Here is a 27,840-nt window from a genome sequence, read left to right on the forward strand (position 1 = left end):
ATTACACATTTGTTTAATGAGATCACTAACAAACTGTGGGCCATTGTCTGACTCTATGACCCGTGGCCATCCCCAATGACAGAAAATATTTTTCCATAAGGCTTCTGCTGTTGCCTTTGCTGTCATGGTTTTGGTTTCTACCCATTTTGAAAAGACGTCCACTACTACTAGTAGATATCTATAACCTCCCTTTGTTGTTGGTAATGGACCTGCATAATCTATTTGAACTGCATACCATGGCCCATCCACTGGCTGTACTCGATGTAACTGAGGCCAGCATTTACCTGCAGACAGATTAAACATTCTTCTATAATCAGTTTGCAGACCTTTTTTAAATATGGGTTCCAATACTTTTCTTTTACAACTGCCCATAACTTATCATGGCCCAGTATTTGGTGATTTAACTTGACCAACTGGCGTGCCAACTGAAAATGTATATATAATGGCTGCTAACCCTTGGGTCGTGTAATATGCATAGTACTCCTTTGGTGGTATACCTGCCAATCTGCACTGATCGGTTTCTTCTTTTAAGCCCTGTTGTTTTTGTATATTTACAAGGTCTTTCTCTATTGACTCTTTATCTATCTCTTTTAAGACACTTATTCTGGAAGTTCTTTTCCATTTTGTGCTGCTTGTTTGGCCAAGGTATCAGCTAACACATTTAATCTGTAAGTTTCACTGGTTGGCTTTTGATGTGCTTTTACTTTTAAGATGCTATACTGTCATTGTTGTTTTGACATTGTTATAACTTTATATATGTCTTTTAATACTTCAGCATGCCGTAATGGTTTACCTACACTATCCACAAATCCTTGTCTTACCCAGGTTTCCATATGTAGTCTTAAAGAATTTACTACATAAGCACTATCTGAAAAAATGTTAATAAGATTGTAATACTTTAGCACATATAATACTGCCTCCAGTTCAGCTCTTTGAGCTGACGATTCTCTGGAACTATGGCAAATCTGTCCAGTATCTGCCTTGGTCCCTCCATCTACAAAGATGGATGGTTTAAAGTGATCAAAATCAGATGCTAAAAATTGCACCTCAGGTGACATTATCTTTTCTAAACAGTTATGCTGTTTTCCTTCATATCCCATATGGTTTGACAAATGGTATTTATCCCCTGTCTGTATAGTAACAGTTTTCATTTAAAAAAGTGCCATCCATTTTGCAAAGACTGCCTGACTAATACCATCTGTAATTTTATTCATTTCAAAACTGTCTATCAAAGCTTTTACAGCTTGATGTGGTGTTTGTACTATAATGCTGGAAAATACGGTCAAATATTCAGTTTGTTTAATACCCCAGTAAATGGCTAATAACTGCTGTATACATGGATGGTCGCCCAATTCCACTGAGTCATCTTTCTTGCTAAAAGTGACTGGGCGTAATATTTTTCCATTCTGTTGTCACTACCATGTGGCCATTCCTGTAGTAGTACCACAGACAGTGTTTTTTTTCCTGCTGCTGCTTGTAACACAAATGGTAACCTTGGAGTGGGCATTAGTTCTGTAGCTTGTGCTAGTTTTATTTTTATCTGTGAAAATGCCTCCTCTTCATGAGATCCCCACTCTAAAGGTGGAGTTCTTTTGTTCATGTAACACCATGAATTTATGTAGTCAGTGGCTTTTCCATTTGTGAGATCTTCCTGTTGGTTTTATAATAATACCTAGAAACTTAACTTTTGTGTCATAAACTGAATTTTTCACTTTTAACCTTAAACCCTGCTTGCTGTAGAGTATGAAAAACTCTCTTACATGCTCCTCTACTGTTTCTGACTGAATTAAAATATCATCAATGTAATGTATTACTGAATCATCCTTTTCCAAATGTTGTAGAATGGATCCTACTGTCTGATGAAAATAACTGGACTGTTTTGAAACCCTTGTGGTAACCTTGTCATAACATATTGCTGTTTTTTAAATGTAAAGGCAAATCTTGGCCAATCTTTTTTCCTGAGTGGCACTGCAAAAAAGCCATTTTCTAAATCTATTACTGTAAACCACTTACTTTGTGGCTTAATATGTGCAGCCAACTCTGGGACTCCTGGAATCAAGTGTGCTCTAGGAGTGGTATATTGATTAACCTTTAAGAATCAATAACAAGGCGATAACTACCATCTTTTTCTTAACTGGCCAGATTGGTGAATTTGTAGGACTGTTGCCTTTTGTATAATCCCTTCTCTTTCCCATTCTGCAATACATTTTTCCATATGTTCTTCTGCTTCCCTAGGAATAGGATATTGTTTTGAAAAGGTGGTATATAGTCCTGATCACTTCCTATTCAATCACTGGGACCCTTGGACCATAGATTTGGGAATTGCTGTTGTAAATGCTTCCATACATCCTCACTGTCTGTATTTATATAGCCTGTAGGTTTTTCAGGTTTGTCAGGTAGCAACCTGTATTTTGCTCTTCCTCTCTTTGTTGTTTGTCTCCCATCCACAGAATTTCATTAGGTAAATCAATTACTATGCCTAAAGGTCCTAGAATGTCTATACCAATAATGGTATTTGTGCAAGATGGATGCATTAAAAATGCACCCTTCCATATTTGTCCCTCTTGACTAAACTTTATGTCCACATTTTGGCTACTCACTGCATAGCATCCTGTGCCATTAAATGCTGAAATGCAAACCTTTTTTATAGGATTTACTGGTAACTGTCTGTTTGTGACAGATACTGCTGCTCCTGTGTCTATTAAGACATTTTTCCACAGTGAACCCTCTACCCAAATATCAATCAGTGGTCGTCCATCTCAACCCTTTTTAAAGGTAGTCAGGAAAGATACCAGAGTAGAAATCCACTCATCCTCTCCTTTATTATCAAATGCAATATGACCACCTCATGTTTTTGTTTGTCATCTTCTTCTGTGTCTGAATGATCTACATATTTAGGTTTTTCAATCTCTTTTTAACTGTTGCCTAGCTATTCCTTCTGCCTGTTCTATCAAATGTTAGGTGAAACTGTTTGAAAATCTATATTGATGGCTCTTATAACTGTTTTTACTAATATTGTAAGGTTTGTACATAATCCTGCTTTTCTAACTTTTCTTGTAAATTTGTTTGCTCTCTTTTGTAAACACTCCTGTTCTTCCTTCTTTTTAATGGGCTTTGTAATGATCACAAAAAGAAGCATGTTGGTGCCTTTTGCTCATTACCTGTGCTTGATCCTGGTACTATTCTGCTGGTGGTTGGTCACACCATCTTTGCCTGTTTTTGACTTTCACATGCAAAGATATGGTGTGAGTATAAAGTCCCATCATCGTGGTCCCTCATTAGTTTTTGTAGCAAATCAGTGAGGGTATCAGAATTTTCTTCAGAATACATTTAATATTTGACTTGTTCTAAGAAGCAATGTATTAACTGTTTTGTATGTCTCTTTTCCCATGTCTCTGTCTGTTTTTTATATATGATTTGAAATGATCACTTTGTTCCATTAATTTATCTGTGATAGTAATTTTAAAATTATCTAATAATTTGGCTGTGCTGTCATACGTCCCTACTTTAGTGTTCAACTGATAATCATCTTGCTTTAATTGTATGAAAGTTTTAAAACATTTGGGAATGAAAATCCAGAAACATCTAAGTAATACATCTGTCCATATTTCAGATCCTGCTGTATTGCCACCCATTCTTCAAATGTAAGCATGTTATAAAATATGCCTTTTTTATCATTCCACTGTGGTAAACTCTGTAATAATCTAGACTGTGTATATAAATCTGTAGTGGTTCCCTGTCCCTGTTCTATAATTTGGACTGGGTTTGTGTTTTTTAACTCTTCTTTAAACTGGGATATCAAAATAGTATTTTGGAGGTTAGTCTCTGTTAATTCATCTAATTCTTCTTCATTTTCCTTCAGATGCTGTTTAAGGTATGTCATTTCTATCTGTAAGTGTTTAAGGGATATATGATCCCTGTTATTGGATTCCTCTGTTGACTGCAGAGCTCCTATGCACTTTTGACAGAGATCTTGGATGTCAGTTTTGAACATTTTAAATTCATTTTGTTTCTCTTTTAAAAACTTATTAAAGTCTTCTGTCAATGTATCATAAGCTTTGTTTCTGTCCTCATCCGTATGTGTAGCCATGGCATCATTCCATGCTTGTACATAATTTTTAAAGGGAGTTACAAGATCTACAGGGGACTCTGTCAATAACAGATTTGATTGCTGTTGTAATTCAGAAATTAATGTACTGACAGGACATAACTGCTTTACATCTGGATATAATGAAAACTGTGTATCCTTAATTAATTCTTTATCATGAACAGATCTGTCTGCACAGTCTAGTTTTTAGCAATATCATGCAATACTTGTTTATGGCATATTACACAAAATGCAGTTTCCTTTGAATCACACAATAAACATTTACTATGATATACTTCATTTTTTTGTTGCAAATACCAATCAAATGTTACAATCCACTTACATAATGCTGGTATGTCAACTTGCCCTAACAAGGTTTTACACTTACTAATGTGTTGTGTATACCAACATTGCAATTTACTCCATATTTTATCTGGTTGTTCTGCTACATTAAGAGTAAAACTTGGCTTACATTTGCTAGAATTCTGCCTGATAGCATCCATACTAAAAAAATGAAAAGTCTTACCAGTGAGCAAGAAAACAGGTGATCAGGCTGTTGTTGCAGATGGCTGAAAATTTTTCAAAGTCACTTGAGAAGCTGGGAAAGCACAACAGGCAGCGGACTGCTGTGCTAGTGGATATCCACCTTTTCGTAGCAAAGTTATGGCACTGCGACTGGAACTTCAGTCTCACTCCGGATGTAGATGTCTAAAAAACTGTACTACTGCAAGCTGCATAAACTGGAATACTTCTGTTTAGGATTTACACATACGTACAAATGTTAGTTACTGCAATTTAACTGAAGTGACCCTCTGCAGGGCTTACCATCACTCCTCCTGTGTTTGAATGCAGATTGTAGGTTCAAATGCAGGCTAGCTTGCCATTGAAAAATTACATGGAGCTGCTTACTGCTTGGTGTGATGGATTTGAAGTGTTCTTAAGACACTCAGTCTTGCTGGCTGGATTCTGCTAAAATTCAAAGTCTGGTTATATTCGCATTCACAGTCTGTTGCATACAGAAACTTGCAGAATATACACTGATGAGACAATATACTTTGCAGCATCAACTTTAGAGAGCAGTAACAAATAACTTTTTATAATAAACCAACGGAACAACGTTGCAGCTTAAAGTACTGTTCAACACTTTTCTCATATAGTACAGATGATGTGAGAGATATAACATTTACCTTAGGACAAATGAGTCCCTACCATACCTCTAACATAACTGGATTTATACAGCTCTTTATATGCAGTTTTAGTCATGCATAAACATATACATTTCCTCTTGATATTCTATTTTGGAGAATTGCTCATCCTGTAGAAACAATACTAAGCTTCCTTGTTTAACAATGTCTTGTAAGAGACCATCTTTTCTGACAGTGTGAACATCCTGTAACAGTGTCCTGTTGTCCATGCAGAAAAACATGTTTTTGAGGAAACACATTGTCCTGTATTCTATTTGGATCTTTGTATAAGAACATCTGTTCTTGTGCCAATGCTGATAAGCATATCTTGTTTTCCATGCAGAAAAACATATTTTTGAGGAAACACATTGTAAGAGATCACCTTTTCTGACAGTGTGAACATCCTGTATTTTATTTGGATCTTTGTATAAAAACATCTGTTATTGTGCCATGTCCTGTTTTCCATGCAGAAAAACATATTTTTGAGGAAACACATTGTCACAGTGTTATTGTCCATTCTTTAAAAGCAGATTTTACATTTTTGCTCTTGCGTACATCCTGTTTTTAAGTCTGTAAGGGAAAAATGTCCATTCAGCAGATTCCTTTTCCAAGCCATGGTAATTTAGTATGGATGCTGATTACATATTACTAAACTCTATTTCTACATTTAAGCAAGCTTTATCTTATACCTTATTTATGTTGCATAATTGCATCAAAGTTACTTTCAACCTTAGTATATTGTTGAGCACACTCTAACACGGGGGCAAACCCCCTGCACCCCCCCATCCCTGTGCTAAATAAATATACCAATTCTGATATCACACTACAGTGAAGAAAACTGTAAATTTCCTGTTCTGTGCTATAGGGCTATCTCCATTCAAAACATTCAAAGTTTCAAAACTTCGATCTTATGGTCTCGGCCGTGTGAAGTTCGAAGTTTTGAAACTTCAAACTTTTGAAGGAAATCCATCCCTATGTAGATATATATGATCATGCTAGGATTTGTCAGTTTTGTAGTTTAGTAATATGTTCCAGTTAATCTAATCATAGTTTAGATATTTAGAATCGCCTTTGTTTTACCTGGATTGTCTTTTTCCTTATTGGCTAGCAGTGATCAAAGTTTTATTTTATTTTTTTAATATATGATTTTAATTTTTATTTGAAGTTATTTCATTTATGGAAGTAATTTAAGCAGAAAGTATTCTTGGGGAAATTATATGGGTATTTTGCATTTACAGTATGGGTAGTTTTGCTTTTCATTTAATTTTAGTAGATTAGGACAGAATAAAAGTCAACACTACTAAACATGTTTTACAACCCTATTTGACTCAGTCGAGATTGCTAATGCCTCATCTAATTCTTTCAAATACATCCACAGAAAAGTAACCTGTAGGTTTCTTAAACTACTATCCATGAAATGTATAAAGGTTTTCCTGAAAGAATTAACTAACTTCCTCTCTGGTAAACTAATACGTCTATAGGTTTCATTAAAGAATTCCTTCTAATTATGAAGGAATTTCTTGTTGTCATGTTCTTTCTTCTGTTGCTTATCAAAGAAATCATTGATCTTCCAAACAAATAGGTGTGTTTAATTCTGAACTGGGAATGGAACCAGACTCCTGGTTAGACCACAGTGTGATGTCATTTATCCTGTCAGACCACAGTGTGATGTCATTTACCCTGTCAGACCACTGTGTAATGTCATTCATCCTGGAGCTCTGTTTAGGTCTATAATCCAGTACATGAATTTGTGTAACATTACAAATTATAATTTGATGCTGATGGTCCCAAGTAACCGGTGTTGTCCAAAACAACACTGCTTGGTCATCTCACTCCATGATGTGTATATCATACTGTCACTTGGACTCATAAATACATGTATAACAATGAATACAGCCTTCAGAAAACTGCACAGAGATTGCAGTGCTGATTAAATTAATTGGGTCTACTCAAAGACAGCTTATAAAGAATTAACTTATTATTTTTGACAGGGAGAAATCCAAACACCTATCATGTAGTGACTTGCACAAATACATGTCAATGCCTGTTCTGACCATAGATCAAACTTGCCCAAAGGATTTGGTGGGGTAGCCTTGTCTAGTCAATTTATTTTCAGGTGCAACACCTCCATCTACATGTCAGATCTGGTATTACTGGTTGAGTTGAGCCATGACAGAAAATAATAAAAAGCTACAATTACCTTTTATTTATTTATTTTTTGTAAAAAAACTGTTCCTGCACAGACACAACGTATGAGCAGATAATGATATTTAGCTAAATACTCACCCAAAAAAATGGGTCACTGGATAGAAGCAACTGCTCTGTTGTAACTCTGGCTGTAAGAGTGACCATTGCTGTTGGGAAAAAGCTGTTTGAAGTAAAGGAACTTGAGTCCTCTTTGCCCAGGAATGGCATGAGACAAACTGTCTTGTTGCCAAGCCGTAATTGCTAAACCAACTTGGTTAACAATGCATCTGACCCTGTAAATCGAACTGCTTATCATGGCAGTTTAGAGATGCTTGCATGGGACACTACCATTCTGGACAAAATAGACTGTTTAGGTTTACAAGTTCAGTCTCTGCACTTTTTCAAAGCTAAAAACTTTATATTTTTTTCTATAGAACAAGTAAATCAGGTGGATACATTTACAGACAGGAATTTGTTGAACTTGTTTTTATGTCAACTAATGTGTGAGCAGTCAACTTAAAAGGATGAGGGGGTAAATTCTCCTGTCCAGATGCTCCAAGAGAAAATGTTAGACCTTAAATATCAAGCCGTCAGTTGAACCTATGGCTAGTCTGGAATCCCTTCCCATTTAGACAATATTTACTCAGTTAAGATTAGAGTGACTCATCTTCTGTCAGAGTTTTGTAAACAACTTGGGGATGCCTCTTTTTCTAATGTAGCAATATGATCCTCTCAAACCTTGTTCTGACTGGCCAATAATTGTTTCAGTTCCCTGGCAGACAGAAGTAAAGTACTTCAAGTTGCTCAAAAAAAACATTGGTGGAATTCAGAAAGGCTAACACAAGGCGTACTTGATGTGTACACCTCGAGGTAACCTTTTTGAATTCATAGGCAGCCCTACCATTGTGGTTTTGCAGAAAGACATGCAGCAGCATGATGGGCTGTTTCTATGATCTCGCTACATGATAATGAGGTAGTCTGTGGGAGAGGCATATGCTAATTTACCATGTGGACTTTCCCCCAGAACGGTCTTAGGGAAGGCATATTCACATAGAATCACTCATCCACATAGATTAGTATGGCTGCTCCTGCCACATCGTGATAGTGAACACAGCCAAAAGGCTATGTTCATCCATTGCGATAGACATAATTACTGTGGAGTTTAGTGCTAAGATAAGGATAGGAAGTATGTGTGATACTGTATGTGAGGGTAACAAGTGTGAGTGTCTGTTTTCCTGGGAGGTAGTGGTACAGGAGTTAATGATAGGTATGTGTATGTGCACACACACACACACACACACACACACACACACACACACACACACACACATCTGTGTGTGTGTGTGTGTGTGTGTGTGTGTGTGTGTGTGTGTGTGTGTGTGTGTGTGTGTGTGTGTGTGTGTGTGTGTGTGTGTGTGTGTGTGTGTGTGTGTGTGTATAAATGGATGAATGGATGAGTGTGTGAGTGCAATTGGGTGGGTAGGGCTGTGTGTGTGTGTGTGTGTGTGTGTGTGTGTGTGTGTGTGTGTGTGTGTGTGTGTGTGTGTGTGTGTGTGTGTGTGTGTGTGTGTGTGTGTGTGTGTGTGTGTGTGTCTGTATCTGTGCGACTGTGCATGTAGCAGAGTTGGGTTGGCTGCCCTATTTCAACACAGCCCTATATTAACTAGCAACACTGGGTGGGAGTATTCACTACCCACCATGGAAAACTATATTCCTGTGCTTGAGAGACACTTAAACACTATAGGAATTGGGATGGGGGATACTAACCACTAGAGAATACTCTATACTCTTGGCTGACTGGCACTTAAATACTAATGGGATCAGGGGTTGAAGGAACACTGGACACCATGGATACTAAATATGGCATGCCTTGCACATATCAAAAAACAGATGTGGGGAACTACTGCACACCAGGGATAAGTAGAGTTCCATAAAAGATACTAAACCAGTTTTAAATCCTATATTTCCCCATCTCACACAGAGGGAATTAATTCTCTGTGCTACCATTAGACAAAAGGGATTTATCTTTAAGTTAAAAACCCGGGGAAGAAAGACTTTGAGCCATGTACTCTGGACATAAGAAACTATTGTACTGACTCACTACACTAACTGTTACGTTAGTGCAACAGCTGTTTTTTTTTTTAAATATATGGAGGAACTTAGGCATTTTGCAATACCTGCACTAGATTGTGACATCTGAACTAGAGGGATAGGGACAGAAGAAGTTAGATATACCTCTCAAAGCTTGTAAACAATTTTGGCCATGGTATGCCCGTGTTGAAGGATATGAAATGTGAAATTCCAATGTCTGGGATTAAAGAATGATAGCAGTCATCTGTGAGTTATCCGGATGGAGGAAAAGAAGACATCCTGGACATCCTGACAACAGGAACAGGTGTGTGTGTGAGTGTGTGTGTGTGTGTGTGTGTGTGTGTGTGTGTGTGTGTGTGTGTGTGTGTGTGTGTGTGTGTGTGTGTGTGTGCGTGTGTGTGTGCGTGTGCGTGTGTGCGTGTGTGTGTGTAATAGAGTTACTGAAGAGGGTGCCTATGCTTATTCAATGTGGCTACCACAGTGTATTTCCATGGGAAGTGCTGATCTACACTTTGTGGCAGTTAGCTACCTTTTAAAGACATGCAAATTAGCTGATAATGAGGTATTTCCTCATTGCGGCTAATGTGCATGCATCGCATTAACAGGACCGTTTTATTGTAACCCTTAATGTGATAAGATAGCATTTTATTGACTCCTCCGGATCATTTTTTTATTTAATTGACTATCTCTCAAATTCTATCAAACTATTTCCTCACTTTGTTACACTGAAAAGAAAGCAGTTTATTCAAATGTGTAAATCTTTGTGACAAAAATGGATTTTATCTAGATTTTTGTTTCTAGCCATTTATAAGCAATTATAAGAATTTGGTCTTGAGATTCTCAGCTATTAAAGCAAACAGTTGACATGCTTCCATTAATATGAACCACACTGGTGGGGAATCTCCAATGGACAGAAATATGGACTCTTGTTTTTGTGCTGCTGGACTGCTCCATAATACAGGACATACTTATTTGTCATGAATCAATATTAAAATATTAAAATAAAATAGTGAGTAAACTAATGCTAAAGCATTTAATCTTGTTTTCATTCATTCTGCCAACAGCAAAGCTTTAGGTCTTAGAATATTGCTTCTATTCTTCTCATTTTTCAATTTGATGTTTTTATTTTTATTTTTTTAGATATGGAGAGTGGAATCTTACTTGTTTTTTTTTTTTCAAAAAAAGTGGAATCTTACTTGTGAAGCTACAGTCTATCTATTTATGCTCCCTTTTAACTAAGTTACTCGAAGGAGTACAATAACTTAATTCCATTATATTATCTTGCCTGGAGATAATGAAAGGGAATGAGGAAAATTTGCTGCTTTTGCCCATTAAATCCACAATTGCAAGGTTTTCCTCATCTATATAGCAAGAATATGAAATATGTTAACTTAGGAAATTTCTGTAATGCTCAGGGAAGATGGTCTTCTTTCCAATGTGCTTTAATTATTCTTTTATAATGTTTTCTTTGTCAGCCTCTGACAAACTGAAACAGAATACGATTCTCTACATTAAACTCGATGCAGTTACACTATATAAAAGAGAAATTATTAAAGCTATTCAAGAATTTTGAGATGATAACAAGCACATATTTGATCATTTTAACAATATGGACATCTTTAAATCTATGTAACAGATATTTTATATAAACTGTCCTGAAGATTAAAGTTAAAAGAAAAATTAAATATAGATTAGTTTCTAGATCTGTTAGCGTTAGCGACATCAATCATGGTGGTTAATTATGACACGTTTCTTCCTCTCAAATTCCAAATTCATTATCAAATAATAATACTTTATATAGTCAAAATAAACTTTCTCTATTTAATATTAGTAAATATGCCCAAGATTGGTTCCTTCACTTGGAACTATTTGCTCTGTGATGGAATAGGAGGTCAAAGAATGTTGGATCTTCCATGACTGGAAAGACTAGGCCCAGATCTCCATGAAAGAGTCTATAAAAGATTGAGTACAGAGACAGGGCTGACAGCCTGCCATAATAACTAAGATTTTTGAGGCCACTGTTCTTTTTAGTTGTGAATCTCCAAGGTCTCTCAAGTTGAATGATGCGTTTAGATAAATACATGCCAAAAGGTGACTTATATTCAATGATGGGTATGATAAAATATAAATAAAGGGGAGTGACTACTTCTTTGGGTCTAGATGAGATGCTTTTGGAAAGTAGATGAGCTAGATCAAAAGCTTTCTTGTAAATGATGGTCAAAACTTAGCGATTAACAACAAGAGTGTCTAGGTCACTTCCAACAGTGTCTGATTGGAGGGTTTAGCTAGAACACTCTCAGTTTTCCTTTCAGGCATTTATCTGTGGCAGGCAAGTTTTCATCTTCTACCAGATGTCATTGGTTTTAAAGCCATCAGAACAGAACTGAGTGTGCTACTGAAAATACCAGTGTACCTATAAACTTAATGTTATTGAAACATCCCAGAGTTTCAACTACAACAGCTTTACTGACTTTAAAGTGACTTAAGTCCATTTATGATGTTCTCTGGCATTAAGAATATGAATCAATGTTTCAGGAGGCAGATATATTTAAATGACTACCCCAGCTGCTCTTCAGACCTGATAGAAGATCGCTACAAAGTTATACAAGAGAAGAATATGAAATGGCATAATACTGCACAAAAATTTCCTTTGCACGTTTCTGTCCTCTGTTAATTGCCTGCTGCACAATTAAGCTACTTTCAGAACATTAATGGTGTAACAATGCTTTCTTATCCTCCTGACAATTAATAGGTTCACTTTATCTGACCACTACTACATGTAGCTGTGATCTTCCTGACTATGATTTGTTACTTAGGTGTAAACAAGGCTAGAAGTGGGAAGAGTTCTTTCAACTTGACTGACAACCCTATCCACCAATATTTATTCTTCTATTGACTACTGTGTCTAGTAGCCCAATTCTTCATCATAACTGCACCACTTTAACAGATAAAATTACAATGGAAATAAGCAGCAGGTATAACAGTCTGAATTTTAATGTGGAAGTAGCGAAATTACAGGGCTGTTTTAAAACACAATTCAGCAGCCAGACACATAATGAAAAACCTCTCCCCAAGCATCACACAATTCCAAAAGTACCAACTATCCCCAAGCTTGGTACCTGTGATTGTAATGGCCAAACTTTTATAAAATAGACTTAGAAATACATAGGCAGGTCATACTTTTTGAATTATCTGCACAGGAATTTTGGACAAAACCAAAATAATGGGAGACAAAGAGCCAAAATAAGGGATAATTTCTAAATATTGTTTTAATTCATGTACAAAGGTAAAGCAAGTTTTGCAACGCCATGTACTTTCTGAACGAGAAGGACAAAACTGTAATGTCTGACAGTAATCCTCAGTGATTTTCCAGAAAATGAAAACTTTTATGATGCAACAAAATCAGGGACATCCTGCAAAATCAGGGACAATTGAGAGGTATGACCTTGGTAATCCAGTATCTGTATTTTAATTTGTCTGGCTATTGATGAATCTGCTTCTGACTGCAGTCTTGATTGTGCTGATTTCGATTCCTATTATATAAATCTAACAACATTTTCGCCAGTGTATTGTCGTGTGTTTTATATTTTAACAACTCAGTGGGAGGACCTAAATTTTGTTAAGTTATATTTAAAGAAAAACTTTACATCAACAGTTTGCAGTTTTGCGCGCGCGCGCAGACACACACACACACACACACACACACACACACACACACACACACACACACACACACACACACACACACACACACACACATTTATTTTGTTTATTTCAGTTATCCTTCTTTATCTTCATATGAACAAATGATGCAATTGTCTATCACCAATCAGGCACTCTTGGAAGTGACCACAAACCCTGAACCACAAGACTAATATATCCCTTGTGCTACAAGCCAGTGAAACATAAAGCCTCTGTAAGTAGACCCTTCTTTAGAGGAGACTTTTATCATAGGCAATGAATCCCCTCATTACTCCGTTTGTGGATGTTACTGTGTCCAGTCTACAGATCCTTAGGTGTACAGGTGAGTCAGGGATCATTGTTGAGTTCAACAGAAAGTTATCTGCACAATGATGAAGACATGAGAGGGCAATGGCTGCAAACCATGTATGCCTCCATATTTAATTACAGGTTATTTATTTTTGTCTTTCTTATCTCTAATGTACACACCTACTGTTTCAAACCTAGTCTTAGCATTTAATGCCTTAATGTTACCTTCTTTTGTTCCTTAAGAGAATCGATAGTTGTATTTGTCATTCTTGTTTTTCACTTTCCATTCTGGCATTCCAGTGATCCACAGCATTCCCTAAACCATGGCAGCAAAGATCTTAGGCAAATGTCCTTTAGGTGTTGTCTTGTGAATCTGACTATTTTATATCAGGAATGCAGTCATTTATTTATTGTAGGAATTCTAATGATAAGTATGATTCTCCTTGTTTTTCTGCAGGTGATTCAAGCAGTCTTCTTTGGGATATGTGTACTGACTGACCTTTCCAGTCTTCTGACAAAAGGCAGTGAAAACCAGGAGCAGGAGAGGCAGCTTAAGAAACTGATTGCTCTCCGAGATTGGATGATGGCAGTTCTAGCTTTCCCTGTTGGAGTCGTGAGTATTGTATTTTTGCAGTAAAGGAATTAGGAATGACTATTCATATTTGATTGGTCACTAAATCTTACATTCTGCCTGAATGGATACATACTAAATTTAACTTATTACCTCTATTTAAACAGCAGATCACCTGAATGCATTATGAGTTATTCAATGTGCATTTGAAACGTGAATTAGTTTATGTAACTTGCCGCAAGCAGGAAAGCATACATAGCGTGCGTGTTTCTGTCTTCTGAGGTGAATCACAGACAAAAGCATGAAGTGCAGTTTGATTTGAAAAGAACGCATGAAATGGACTAGCTCGGTGGTACAGAAGGTCATCTATATGTGTCTCCAGCAGCTTAAATTCAGGTACAAGTTTTAGTCTCATGAAAGACCAGTCAGAAGAGTAGGATGAAATAGCCAGTGACAACCTCTCTCATCCTGAAAGGAAGATTAGGGAAATACTGCTGCCTGCATGACCTTTGGTGAAGACCAAAAGCCTCACAGCTCAGAAGTTCAGCAAGGGGGGGATGACAAACATGCTGGCATCATGGTACATTGCTCCTCCAGGATAGGAACTGCTACTGACCCTGCTAATGGTTCAGGCACTCAGACAATGTTAACTCTCAGGTAAGTTGGGGTGGGGTACAACTTGTAAAGGAAACCCTTCTAGAATTGTCTGGTAAGGAGCTAGCAAGTTCCTGGGGGTGTGGGCTGAGAGTGCAGGAAAACAGCCTGATAGCCAGGGGCAGATTAGGCAGAAAAGAAAAAAAGCAGATGAAAGGATCGGTAGATATCAGTACAGTGTCCAGCTAACGTGCAACAGTATGGAAAGGTGGAATTAAGCAGACACATTCTGGGAAATGTAAAGATGATCCGATACAACTCAGAATATTAACAGTTAAAACAAATAAACAAAAAAAATAATACATTTTCATTAACTTGCTTTTGAAGTGAAATTATCTTACTCAATGTACAATGACAGACAGGAAGAATATACTCTTGAAACTTGCTCAAGAATGAAACAAAGCCACAGTCACTTGAAAACAGCATTCTGTTAGTTCACTGTTAAGAAATGGAGAGCCAATATCCAGTTTAGTTTTTATTTAGAAACTAACAACCTGCAGATGTGGACTGCACTTCACAGGGAACATATAGACATGAACATGCAAAATGGTAGGCTGTTAACTATTGAGTTCTCATGATGTGACTTACAGGTTTGCTGTGTATGAGTTCATGGGTGGCTGCAGTTGTGAAGAACTCTATCTCACAGGACACAACAGTAATGAGAAACCTCTTTCACCGAGAACATGGAAATATGGCTGCGCATTACTCTTCAGAAAGAACCGAGAAGCACTTATTGTGGCAGCAGCTAGAACTGCTTAAGTCACTTTGTCTGACCACTCCCCTACTAAATGAATAAGCTACAGACCTCACATAATATTTCCCACTTTTGGTGACACCTGCATTAGGTACATGCCAGAGTCCATGAATCGTAATCCCTGACATACAGGTGGCAGACAGAGAGATGCAATCCTGTTGACAGGAAATGTCACTAAATAACCAGGATACCACCATCACATTGGAAGAAAGACTCATCAGTGGTAAACTTCCACCAAAAGTGTACATAGAACACTGCTGATCCTCTCTTGCCCGGTGCCACTAAAACTTTGTTGTTAGCCACCTAGCAACAGAGTAGAGTGACAACCAGTTTAAAGAGCACTATGAAGAACAATGGAAAATGCACTTCTAGCATAGTCATCCACCAATGTGAATTGTACATATAGTATCTTTGAATTCTACATTGCAGGATGATACATGCCGAGAGAAAAGCACATCTTATACGTCAGGAACAGCTGAGCAGACATGCATTACAGCTGCATCCCAGAATGGAAAAAGAAAACTGGTATTGGAAGAGTATGTCTTCTATATAGGATGCGTACCTCTCAACTGTACAAAAGTTTGCAGTTCTCTGGCAAATCATTGAAAATTGAGGTCACTAAATAATACTAAATAATGACAGATATTTCAGTGTCAGACTTCATATCTTTCAAAAAATACATAATAATCTAAAATCTGATATTCTAGCATTTTTTTTTTTTAATTTTATAAGAGCAATATTTAAAATCTGTCCCTAATTTTGGGATTTTGTCCCCTTATTATTTTTGGCTTTGTTTAGATTTCTTGCACTAAGAGGTTAAGAGGTATGATAGGATGCCTAACACATATTACCATTATAACAACTAAGCATGTACTAACTCAGGAAGGCTGAAGTGAAAGCATTAACACTTTAACAAACATATCAGTTTCATTAACTGGTTATGGAGATGAATTTGATTTGTTCTGTTCATGAATTGCACCTATTTAAACATGAATGTTTTATTTTGATGGTACAGGGCTTAAGTGATCACCTGTGGTTTTTAATAAAGACTGAGGTCTTATTATAGCAATTATATAACTTATTGAGTCACTTATTATTTTAATATATATGCATGTGTCTGAGTGTCTGTTTATATATATGTATGTATTTAACTATAACTATACCGATACAAGAAAGTCACACAAAATGACAAAGTAATTAATACTGACAGATAAAAATCCCAAATGCACAATAGCAATAAAAATAGATAAGCTAATCAAAAAATAGACAATCAGTCCAGATAATTTTAAATAAAAAGAAAACAATAAAACAATATCTCAGACATCATTTGTCTGAAAAGTGGTAGTGTTAGTTATGGGAAGGATTTTTCTAAGATAATATGTAGAGTTTGGGTTAGGTGCAAGGTGATAGTTAGGGTTAGTATGTTGTGCCTTACCACAACCCCAGACGTTAAGTTAGAAAGGCCCTTCCCATAACACTACCACCGTATAAGATATCTTGGACACACACACACACATACACACACACACACACACACACACACACACACACACACACACGCACGCACGCACGCACGCACGCACACACACACACACACACACACACACACACACACACACACACACAAACATACACACACATATACACCCCCACCCACACACATATCCACAAAATACAAAATCTAACCCCTTACATATCCTTAACTCTAGCATTAGCACACAGACAGTCACAGACACTAAAAACCCTAACATAAGCCCACTTACCTCTGTCTACAAAATGACCTCTTGGCAAAAATGAATATTCAGTAAAGCTGTAGTAATGTTTTGGTTATGGAAGTGTCTGGGTTAATTTAAATGGCATTCATACTGCAGTATGCAGTAGTATGGTAATATTCTTACAGCAGTTAGCTAAGTCATAGAGTCTTAATAACTAATTACTATAATAATTAATGCACTATAAAGGGAGTAGCCTGCAGGACTGACTGCACTAATTAGTTGACCACATAGAGGTTCATATGAAAAGAAACCATAAACCAGCCATAACAATTCCATTATGCAATTGTGGGGCAACTGTAGACTCTTGTAAGTATAGACCCATCAGTTTCACTATCCTCATATGTAAAGCTGAGGAATGTCTTATCTAAGACCTCATCAGTCTGGACATTGAAAATTTCTTAGTTCTGGACACTCATTAATTTTACTTTTCTAAAGGAAGGTCTTGTCTCTTTAAACTTAACTCCTTTGCAAAAGTCACAAAAGCAGTGAACAGCAGTTGAGCAGGAAACAGAGCATATCTGTTCCTGGCCATACCCTTTGACACTATTCTATATGTAAGCATTAGTGACAGACTTGTAATTTTGAATGTAAGTCCCTATGTTGTCTGGTGGATAACAGTTATCTGACAAAACCCATGTAGGTGGAGTTGCATGTGCCAATTCTGAAAGAAAAAGTTACCACTGGTGTACCACAGGGCTCAGTGATAGGGCCTATCTTATTTGGCATCTATTTCTCAGACCATCGAGCTAACATTCCTGGACTGTGGCTATCTAAGTTTGAATATGTGTGAAAAATGGGCTTTGCTATTCAATCTTCCACTGATTCCCAATTGTTCCAACATGGGTTAGACCATGTTAAGAACTGGTGCAAAGACAATGGTTCATAGGTTCATAGGTGCATAGATAGGTATTAGGCTATCTGCCCAAAGGTCTAAGTAAGCCTAGCCAACAAGGTTCCCTGGCTTACAGCACCCAAGAAAGTTATTTTCCTGTGCCCCTGTTGAGCAGAGCCACAGAAGTGATTCCCGGTGTGTATTTCCTATTTCCCATCCAATCATCAAGATTTTTCTTGAAGAGTGCTTATGAAGACCTTTGCTTGATATAGATGGGTAGCTTGTTCCAGAGTATGGGAAGTCTCTGGGACAGGAATCTATCCCTCCAACATGTTGTGTTTATTGTAGTGACAAGGATTAGGTCCCTAGAGTGTGTAGCTCAGAGGGATTGGGGTTTCTTTAGGTGTCGCATGTCCAACAGCTGTGGGTTTGACATAGCTTTATATGTTAGGCAGAGATCACCTCAGAGTAGGTGGCATGCTATGGAGTAAAGCTGGAGTTTTTTTACATGGTCAGTGTAGGGCATCTGTTTGAGGCCAGTAATCCTCTTTGTGAGGTACTTCTGTGGCCTTTCCAGCTGCTGCAGATGTCTTGTGAGGTACATTCCAAAAGGGGCACTGGGTCTAATGAGTGTCGAGTAGAGGGGAACAATGACCTCTTTTTTTCTGGATGAGAACCCTTTTGTGATGAGGTGTGCCACGTAGAAGGATTTCCTGACTACTGTGACAATGTAATTATCAAAGGGGAGACTACTGTCCACCTGGGTCCCAAGGTCTCTTATCACACATTCAGAGTTAAGTAGACTGCCACCTATGTGGTAGTTCATGAGTACAGAGTTTTTACCAAAGGGGATGACAATGCACTTTTTGGCATTGAGCTTGAGGCCATGGCTCTGACACCAGGCATCTGTCTCATTGAGGCCCTTCTGTAGGATGTCCACATCATTTGGGGACTTGACTATGGCTCTTAGTTTGCAGTCATCTGCAAACTTCATTGGCCAGAGGCCTTCTGTTTTAGCCTGTACTTCAGAGACATAGATACCAAACAGGAGAGGTCCCAGGACTGAACCCTGTGATACTCCACTTGTCACTGGTTTGAAGTCAGATTTAGAGTCTGCAACTTTTACCATGTGGGTTCTGTCAGTGAGCCAGTTAGCATCCCATCTTGTGATGTAGGGATTTATACCTAGTTTAGTGAGTTTAGCTACAATTCCAGAATGGGGGATGGTGTCGAAAGCCTTGGCAAGGTCAAGATAGGCTGTGTGAACCACCTTACCCTCGTCTACGTCTTTGGTGACTGCCTCAAAGAAGTCGATCAGGTTCAAGAGGCATTATCTGCCTTTCACAAACCTGAACTGGGTGGGGTCCAGAGTTTGAAGGTTACCAATGTCTTTGTTTATGAGTTCCATGATGATATGTTCCATGGCCTTGCAGACCAGGCTTGTTAGGCTAATAGGGCGATAGTTCCCGGGATCAGTGGTGGCTTCCCTTTTGTGGAGTGTGCACCATTCAGTGAGCACAAAGCCTGACGTGAGGCTATGACTGAACATGGTGCTTAGGTGGGGAGACAGTTTGTTCTGACATTTGTGTAAAATGCAGCCTGGGATGTTGTCTGGTCCCATGGATGCTGTGTTTTTGGCTTTAGAGAGTGCAGCATTTTCCTGTGTAGTTGTGATTACAGGGACTCTGCATTCTTCCTGTATAGATATGGGCCCTTTAGGAGGTGGGGGGGGGGGTAAAGTTAGCACTGAACCTATCTGCCAGGATGTTGGCAATATCAGTTGGTTCTGTAAATTTCGTGCCACTGTGCTGTAACTCAGAGGATATCTGGGTGTTACCATTGAAATTCTTGACATAGCTATAGAATGCTTTGTGGTTGTCCTTAGAATCAGTGGCGATTTTGTTTTCGTAGCTAACTTTGGAGGATCTTATAAGAGATCTCAGCTTCTTACTGAAGCTGACCAGGGAGCTCCTCCACTCATGGGATTTTACTTTCTTTTGCAACAGTTTCTTCCTTCTGTTGTAGAGTTTGTTTATGGCATTGAACAACCAGATTGTCTTCCTTTTTTTGGAGGATAGTGTCTTGGTTCTGTTTGGGATAGCATGATCCATGCACTCATGTAAGTGCTTATAGAGTGCATTTGTGTAGGATTCAGCAGCCATAACTGTATTGTCCATCTGCATGGGTGTCATGAAGTTCGCCACTTCTGTCTTAAGAAACATGAAGCTGGCTTTGGAGAAATTTTTTACTCTGGCTTCCTTAATGGGATGGGGGCGGGATGTGGATATCTAGGGTGATTAGCTTATGGTTGGATCTGACCAACGAGGAGTTGACTTCAGGTGTGGAATACTGGTCACTCATGTTGGTAATGACTAGGTCTAGGATATTGTTGCCCCTGGTGGGGTTGTGGATAAGTTGATCCAGGGCATTGGAATTTATGAATTCCAGAAAGCGTTGAGCAAAGGAGTTGGTACATAAGTAATTTTCCCAGTTAATGGTGGGATAGTTGAAATCACCCATTATTAGGGTGTTTGGTTGAACCCTAATATTTATCAGTATATCAAGAAAAGAGGAGTGGGAATCCTGGGGCATGGTGGGGAATCTGTAGCAAGCTACAATTTGGACTGCAGTTTTGTCCAGAGTTAGTTGCAGTTGGATAACCTCTGATGCATTATGCTGAGCAACTAGCCTGGAGGTATGGATATCCTTAATGAATATGGACAAACCTCCACCTTTGGTGTTCCGGTCCAGGTTAGATGGCCGAAAAGTATGGTATGAGTTATAGCCTGGTAATGCAGGGGTGATCTCTGGAGCCTTGAACCAGGTCTCAGTCACTGCACAGATATCGGTGTTCTCCATTTTAAGGAGTGCCTTGAGTGAGTGCATTTTGAGATTTAGACTTCTAGCATTGAGTAGCATTACCCTCAATTTTTGCTTGCCTGTTCCTGTCACGGTGGTGAATTTGTCATTTGAACCTTGCCTAAAAAAAGGCACTTTAGGGGTGGCAAGAGCCTTAGCCAGTATCCGGAATCCCAGGGGCTTCAGGTGCAGGCCATCTCTGGCAAAGCATTGTGGTCTGTCGACTATGTTGTCCCAGGCAGATACTGGATCCCCTTAGAATGACACCAGAAGCTTTGCCAATTGTTGAAGTCAATCATTTTGTCCTTATACTGTGGTATCATTCTGGGCAATGGCAGGATGCTACTCAGGGCTAGGGTCATACCTGCCTGAGCTACAAGATCGGAGAGCTCTTCCATGTCTCTTTTCATGCATTCCAAGGAGGTATGTCTCAGGTCATTCACACCAGCATGGACAATGACAGAGTCGTATTTGTACTTGTTGTGGCATGACCTGAGTGTGTGGGTTATGTGGTGGATCCTGGCACCCGATAGGCAGCTGACAGTAACCTTCTCCTTGTTTAGCCTGGTGAGTGGGACATCACTGTAGTCTCAAGCTGAATGTGCAAAATGGAGCATTGCTTATTTTGATAAAACATTTTACTATACCCATATAGGCCATACCATCCTCCAATCAGACCATCTTGTAAGGGATCTAGGCAGTATTGTTGATATCATCTTGAAATCCTCTATGCTGAGTTATAACACTGATTTTGATTTCTGTGCAGTTTGTTGAAGTATAAATATGATATATTATGCAAGTTGTATATTATGTGACATGTTCCTTTAAGTTCTTGGTGTTAGAAATCATGACTTTGAACATAAGAGGTGGTGACATCATTAGTCTGATTTACAGTGTGTGCGTGTGTGTGTGTGTGTGTGTGTGTGTGTGTGTGTGTGTGTGTGTGTGTGTGTGTGTGTGTGTGTGTGTGTGTGTGCACCATTATGCCCTCCAATTACTACTGTCTCCAGTATACAGTACTGCCCTCCAGGGGGTTTACTATGATTACGGAAAATATCGGTAAATCACTGAGTATTTCAATTAGTAATCAGTCATTACAGTGTCATAGTTGTTGCTCATATCTGCTGAGCATGCTGCCATTTCCTGACTTCATTTTCCTTAGTGGTATTATTTATCTTTCATCATAGGCTGTGTCTGGGGCAGTACAGCCTGTGTGGGGTTTTCTTCATTCAGAAGCTGACGGAAGTACTTCATCCATCTGCAGTTGATGTCCTGTGGACTGGTGAGCAAGTTGTTTTTGACATCCTTTACAAATGGTGTCTGATGACCATCTTCTTTATCTTTTTGCCTCTCATGCCTTGTTCTTTAATATTGTGACTGCTCTCTTAGCCTTTTTGCTAGCCAACCAGTATTTCTTCTTAGGCTGGTCTCTCTTTCCTATCGCCCAACTTTTCCTGCATGACTTCTTCCTTTTGTTGACTTCCTGGGTTGCTGCATTCCACCACCAGCTTTCCTTATGCAACTTATTTCCATACTCAGCTGGAGACCACAGAGCTACTCACCAGTCTGCACTTTTGCTGCTTTGAGATGCTGCTATTCTTCTTCAATTCCACCTCTCTCCCCTTCTTCCTGAGGTGCTAGACCCCTGAGTATTTCCATGAACTCTTGTGCTTTCACTCCAGTCAACTTCCAGGTGTTCAGCCTAGTCTCTGTTGACCTTAGAGCATTCTCTGGCCACTGATTGCAGCTAATTGTGGCCATCAGTGTTTTATGCTTTGTGACAACTGTTTCACTACGGATGACTTTGCAGTCTCTGATTCTACCCCAATGACCTTTCCTTGCTAGGAGGAAGTCTGCCTGAGTAGCATGTTGGCCATTTTTGTATGTGATCTTATGACTGTGTCTCTTGGTGAATCATGTTTTGGCCACCATTAAGCCATTTCCTAGACAGAAGTCTAAAATGCTTTGGTGTTCTTTATTCCTGTTACGCCACACATGTGGGCCCAGACAGTCCACATATCCTGTTCTGTCTGTCACAATATGAGCATTCATGTCCCACATTACCAACGATGACTCACTTTGTCCTGCTTTATCTAGTAGGTCCTGAATTACTGCAGGAATGCACTCTTTTCCTTATCATCACAACCTCGTTCTAGGTGATAGGCAGAGAATATGAATACTGTTCTGTCTTTGCAATGGAGTATAATTGCCTTGAGTCTATCACTAATTCTGATGACATTCCTCAGTGTCTTCAGATAATTATCCCCTCACCACAATTCCCACACCTTTTCTAGTCTATCCTCCCCCTAAAAAGTAGTCTCTGTATCCCAAGCCAAGTGGCTCTTCCAGCATGTCTCCTGGATGTCCAGTTCCTCATTACTACAGTGTCATCCACATCCAAGCTGCATCCTCTTAGTGAAACTAATATTCAGTGTAGCAACACTTAGTTCATTTTTAGTAGGTTGATTGGTTTTACATTCAGCTTTCATTGAAGAGTTTTATCCTGTGTAACTCAGGCTGGGCAACAAGACACCTGCTTATCAGTAGCTTATTGATCCAGGGCTGCTGGGTTTTAATGCAGGCACACAATGGTCAAGAGGCACATAGACGTCTCCCACAATCAGCACAGGTACCTGGCTTAGGTTGCAGTAGGCCCTCAACCCCCATACCCATGTATCACTGCAAATATCCATGCAAATATCCATGCCTAATTTTATAACATTAGTTAACTTGACCAATTCACTTAGATGTAATTATTATGGTTGGCATACTAGTTAGAAGCATAGCAAGGGGGAGGTAAGTGAGCATTGGTGAAGAATGGATCTTACTTGGAATACCAGACTAGGGGAGTGGACTATTTTTTTCTCTACTAGGCACTAGATGCACCACTTACAGCTCTGATGGCTAAGGTCTTTGCCTCTGGAGTACAAAGCCTATGGTTCAATCGTGACCTTTGACCAATGTCTGTTCTGAGCTGTCATGTTCTCCCATGCCTCTGTGGGGTTACTTCCACCTCGCAAAAAGATGCAGGGTGGTTCCACCTCAAACTCACACAAAACTGAATGGAGTTGTGGGCAGCAGCACAGTCTCTAAGCAGTGCCTATCAGGGGATGAGTTGTATAGATGACCCTCTTTAGGCATCATCTGTGGTATACACTATCCTCTAGATAGGAGAAAACAGATAACAAACTGTGTGCCATATCAGGGCAAGATAATCAACTATGGAAAAACTAGCTCTAAATGATTTGGTCATGTTGATCAATGTCTTTATATGTATGTGTGTGTGTGTGTGTGTGTGTGTGTGTGTGTGTGTGTGTGTGTGTGTGTGTGTGTGTGTGTGTGTATGTGTGTATATATATATATATATATATATATATATATATATATATATATATATATATATACATATATATAAATAAAAAAAATGTATATACAAAAATGTGTGTGTGTGTGTGTGTGTGTGTGTGTGTGTGTGTGTGTGTGTGTGTGTGTGTGTGTGTGTGTGTGTGTGTGTGTGTGTGTGTGTGTGCATATACATTTATATATATAAAATGTATATGAAATAAAAATAACAGTGAAGTCTAAAACTCTTTGTTATAAATTTAAAGCATTTTTTTCTGACACTAAGCGCTCCTGTTGCTCTGATGCAAGGAATTGCACCCCCTTCTCCTTTGCTAACTCTGAGGTTATTCTATGATAGAGAAAAGGGAATACTCTGAGATACATCAAATACAGACTTGGTTTCATAATTCTTTAACTTCCAAGTTTAGCACGTACAAACTTACAAAGGGGAAACCATACATAATATATGTGCTTGCCTACACATGGGGGGGTTTGCAGGGTTTTTTTGGGAGGTTTTTTTGTTGGAGAATGCAGTTCTTGGAATCTTTGGTGCATTTGCTTTCAAACACTAATAGTGGAAGTGAGCATTAACAAATGCTTTGGCCATGTACAATGAGGTATATCTAAGCTGCAGTGTCAAATGCTTCTGCATGTGAGCAGAGACTATCGTTTCTGCCCATCCATTTCTTTTTTTATTATATATATATATATATATATATATATATATATATATATATATATATATATATATATATACACACACAAAGAGAGAGAGACATATATAGCTAGACAGAGAGAGATACACATATTTTTGAATTAGTTAACTAACCTATGACTCCCACCGATTGTAAAGAACCTTTCATCCATCAGTTTGTAAACTCCAAAGCTTTATTTTTATTTTATTTATTTTCCTTGAACTGCATCCAAATGGCTGTCATGCCTAATAAACCCAGTGAGGCATGCCCTTGAGCATTCTGGGAGTGACAATCATCTAGAGCCAAGGTTTATACAGTGGTTCCTGGCAAACCAACTTCCAGGATGCCCTTTGATCTCCTAAGATCACACACACTCTCTGGGCATCAAGGTTGTGTCTAGAAATAGGAACACTTGCAGTTTCACTTTTGCAGAGAAAAGCCTGAATTTCTTATCTAAAGCATAAAATATCTGTCATTGAACTGTATCTGTACTTCCTAAATGGCTCTTAAAATTGCAGTTAATGCAGAAACCAGGGAGGGGAAGATAGAACTATGTAGTCTGTGGTATGAACTCCTTTTACTCAAACAAATGATTGTAACAGGAAAGAAATATTTTCTATATTTCTGCAAAATAATGTAAGGGTTCTTTTCTGCAAATTGTAATGACATTCTGAGAAAGTGTTTGTTGGGGGGTCAGGCAGAGGGATTGACCTACTGTGAGTATCTAAAATAGTACATGTCCAGTTGTGAAAAAGTGCTGTGGTAGTGCAGGGGGCTGAAAGTTTGTAGCGCAAAATAGTTGCAATGGGGAAAAAAAAGTATATAACATACAAGAGAGCCACAGATTTGTCTGCAAAACACAAAACCCCTAAAACAGGCATGCACATACCCTTCGGATTGATTTTGGAATACATCCTCCACACATGCAGTCAGTTAAACATAAGCCATAAACTGATGTCACAGACATGGTGGAAATTATAACCTCCAATATAGCATCTATATCCAAGAATCTAGACTACAACATCTCCAGTCACTATTGGACATCTCTGCTGATTTGCACAAAGCCAGGATACTTCAAGCTTTTGCTCTCAGAATGGCATATATACAATAGAAAGACATTTTTTTGGGAGTGGTCCACAGAATTGACCCACTATCATACCTTTGTAAACTCAACTGACCACATTAATTCCTTCACTGGGGTGAGAGCTTCTAGCACTTTTCTTCCCTGATGGAGGCAAAAGTCTTATGTTACAGATCAGGGCAGTCTGCAAGATCTACCTTTTTTCCTCTTATTCTCTCTGTCCCCATATTATCTTCACGGCAGTATGCCAAAGGAAGTGTACTAGTTGTGGACACAATTACTGAAGACATGCCAGAATCAGTCTGAGTAACTACCTGTTCAGCATAAGATAATTACACACTCTGTGCATGCCAGTCAGATTACAAAACACAATGTCCACACCCACATAACTTAAATGCAATAGAGTGCTTCACTGAGTACATTTGCAAAACCCTTGGGAAATGTCATATTACGACCCAAAGAAAGGAAGCTATATCTGAGAGATATCTGTGGAACCCGTAATATTACTGAAAATTAAAAACAGAAGGCAACTGCCAGTGAATGATACAACAGGCTTTGGTAATACAAGCCATACAACAGGAAATGGCAGTATATCCTATAAGGCAGCCAGTTAGACACAGAGCCATACTACAACTAAACCAACTGTCAGAGCAGGAAATATTTGACAGGTACCCCTTAGACAGAAAGCTGGTTGTTGCTGTGTGTACTATGTGCACCCCACACATGTCTGTGTGTACATTGTGAGGCAACATTATAGCTGTTGAAACAAAAGTCTGTCTGAGCTTAGGTATACTTGTTCCCTGACATTTTAGTGGCATATGGGAGATGCTGCAGGAGGGTCCCAGACAGCTTCCTGTTGCATCCTCTCACAATTTATGACACCAATGTGCAAAAAGGTAGATGAATATATCCACTTCCCATCTACAGTCATGGAGTGGCAAAATGTCATGCACCAATTCTACAATATGGCAAACTTCTCCAGTGTCTTCAGTGCAATAGACTGCACCCATGTCCCTATAAAAACCCCCATGGAATCCAAAGCTGAAGGTACATAAATAGAAAGGGGTGACCATTGCTGAACTGTCAGGTGGTGGTGTGCTCAGCAGATGGCAGCATAACTATCATGACAAAACACACTGGCAGTGTCCATGATGCTGCTATATGAAGGGAGAGTGGTCTGATGGTTGCATTTTAACATGGCAAAATACTGGAGGGACTATTAGTGAGTAAGGAGAGGAACATGAACAGACTGTAAGAAGAATACTCCTCTGTCAACAGTATGCATGATGACGGCATGTGTTTCATCCCCCCATCAAAAAGCGACTATGGTTATCCAGTTGAGCTGTGACTATTGACGCCATACAGAGCATCATCCAATCCTGCCGAGGAGGCTTACAACAGAGCACATGCTATAACAAGAAACACCACTGAGCATACGTTTGACATGCTAAAAGACTGATACAAATGTCTGGACACATCTGGGAGTGCACTGCAACAGACACCTGAACAGGGGACAAAGATGATTACTGTGTGCACCATGCTTCACAATGTGCTAGCAACCACACATGACAGTTTGCCAGCCACAGGAATGGGTGACCTACCAAGAACCCTAGCTGTCTGAAGATGACATGTCCGAGCTGTTAGAGGAGGAGATGGAGGACACAGAGGGGAGAAGAAGCAGGTATGAGCAATGGAGGAAGCAACCACAAGTCCTAGCTCAGGCAACACGACTGCGTCT

At 38.9% G+C, this 27,840-nt stretch overlaps 1 protein-coding gene across 1 annotated transcript in view; it reads left to right on the forward strand.

Annotated features, from left to right (window-relative positions):
• The window catches only part of AIG1 (androgen induced 1), a 1,942,198-nt gene that overhangs the window by 521,409 nt on the left and 1,392,949 nt on the right, over window positions 1-27,840 (forward strand). Inside the window, exon 2 of the mRNA XM_044060096.1 lies at window positions 13,997-14,152. Coding sequence (XP_043916031.1) covers window positions 13,997-14,152 — 156 coding nt within the window. The remainder of the gene's footprint in view (window positions 1-13,996; window positions 14,153-27,840) is intronic.

The sequence above is a fragment of the Protopterus annectens genome, chromosome 1.part0 (genome assembly GCF_019279795.1).
Source record: "Protopterus annectens isolate FY-2018-M chromosome 1.part0, PAN1.0, whole genome shotgun sequence".
In the NCBI taxonomy this organism is placed as follows: domain Eukaryota; kingdom Metazoa; phylum Chordata; order Ceratodontiformes; family Protopteridae; genus Protopterus; species Protopterus annectens.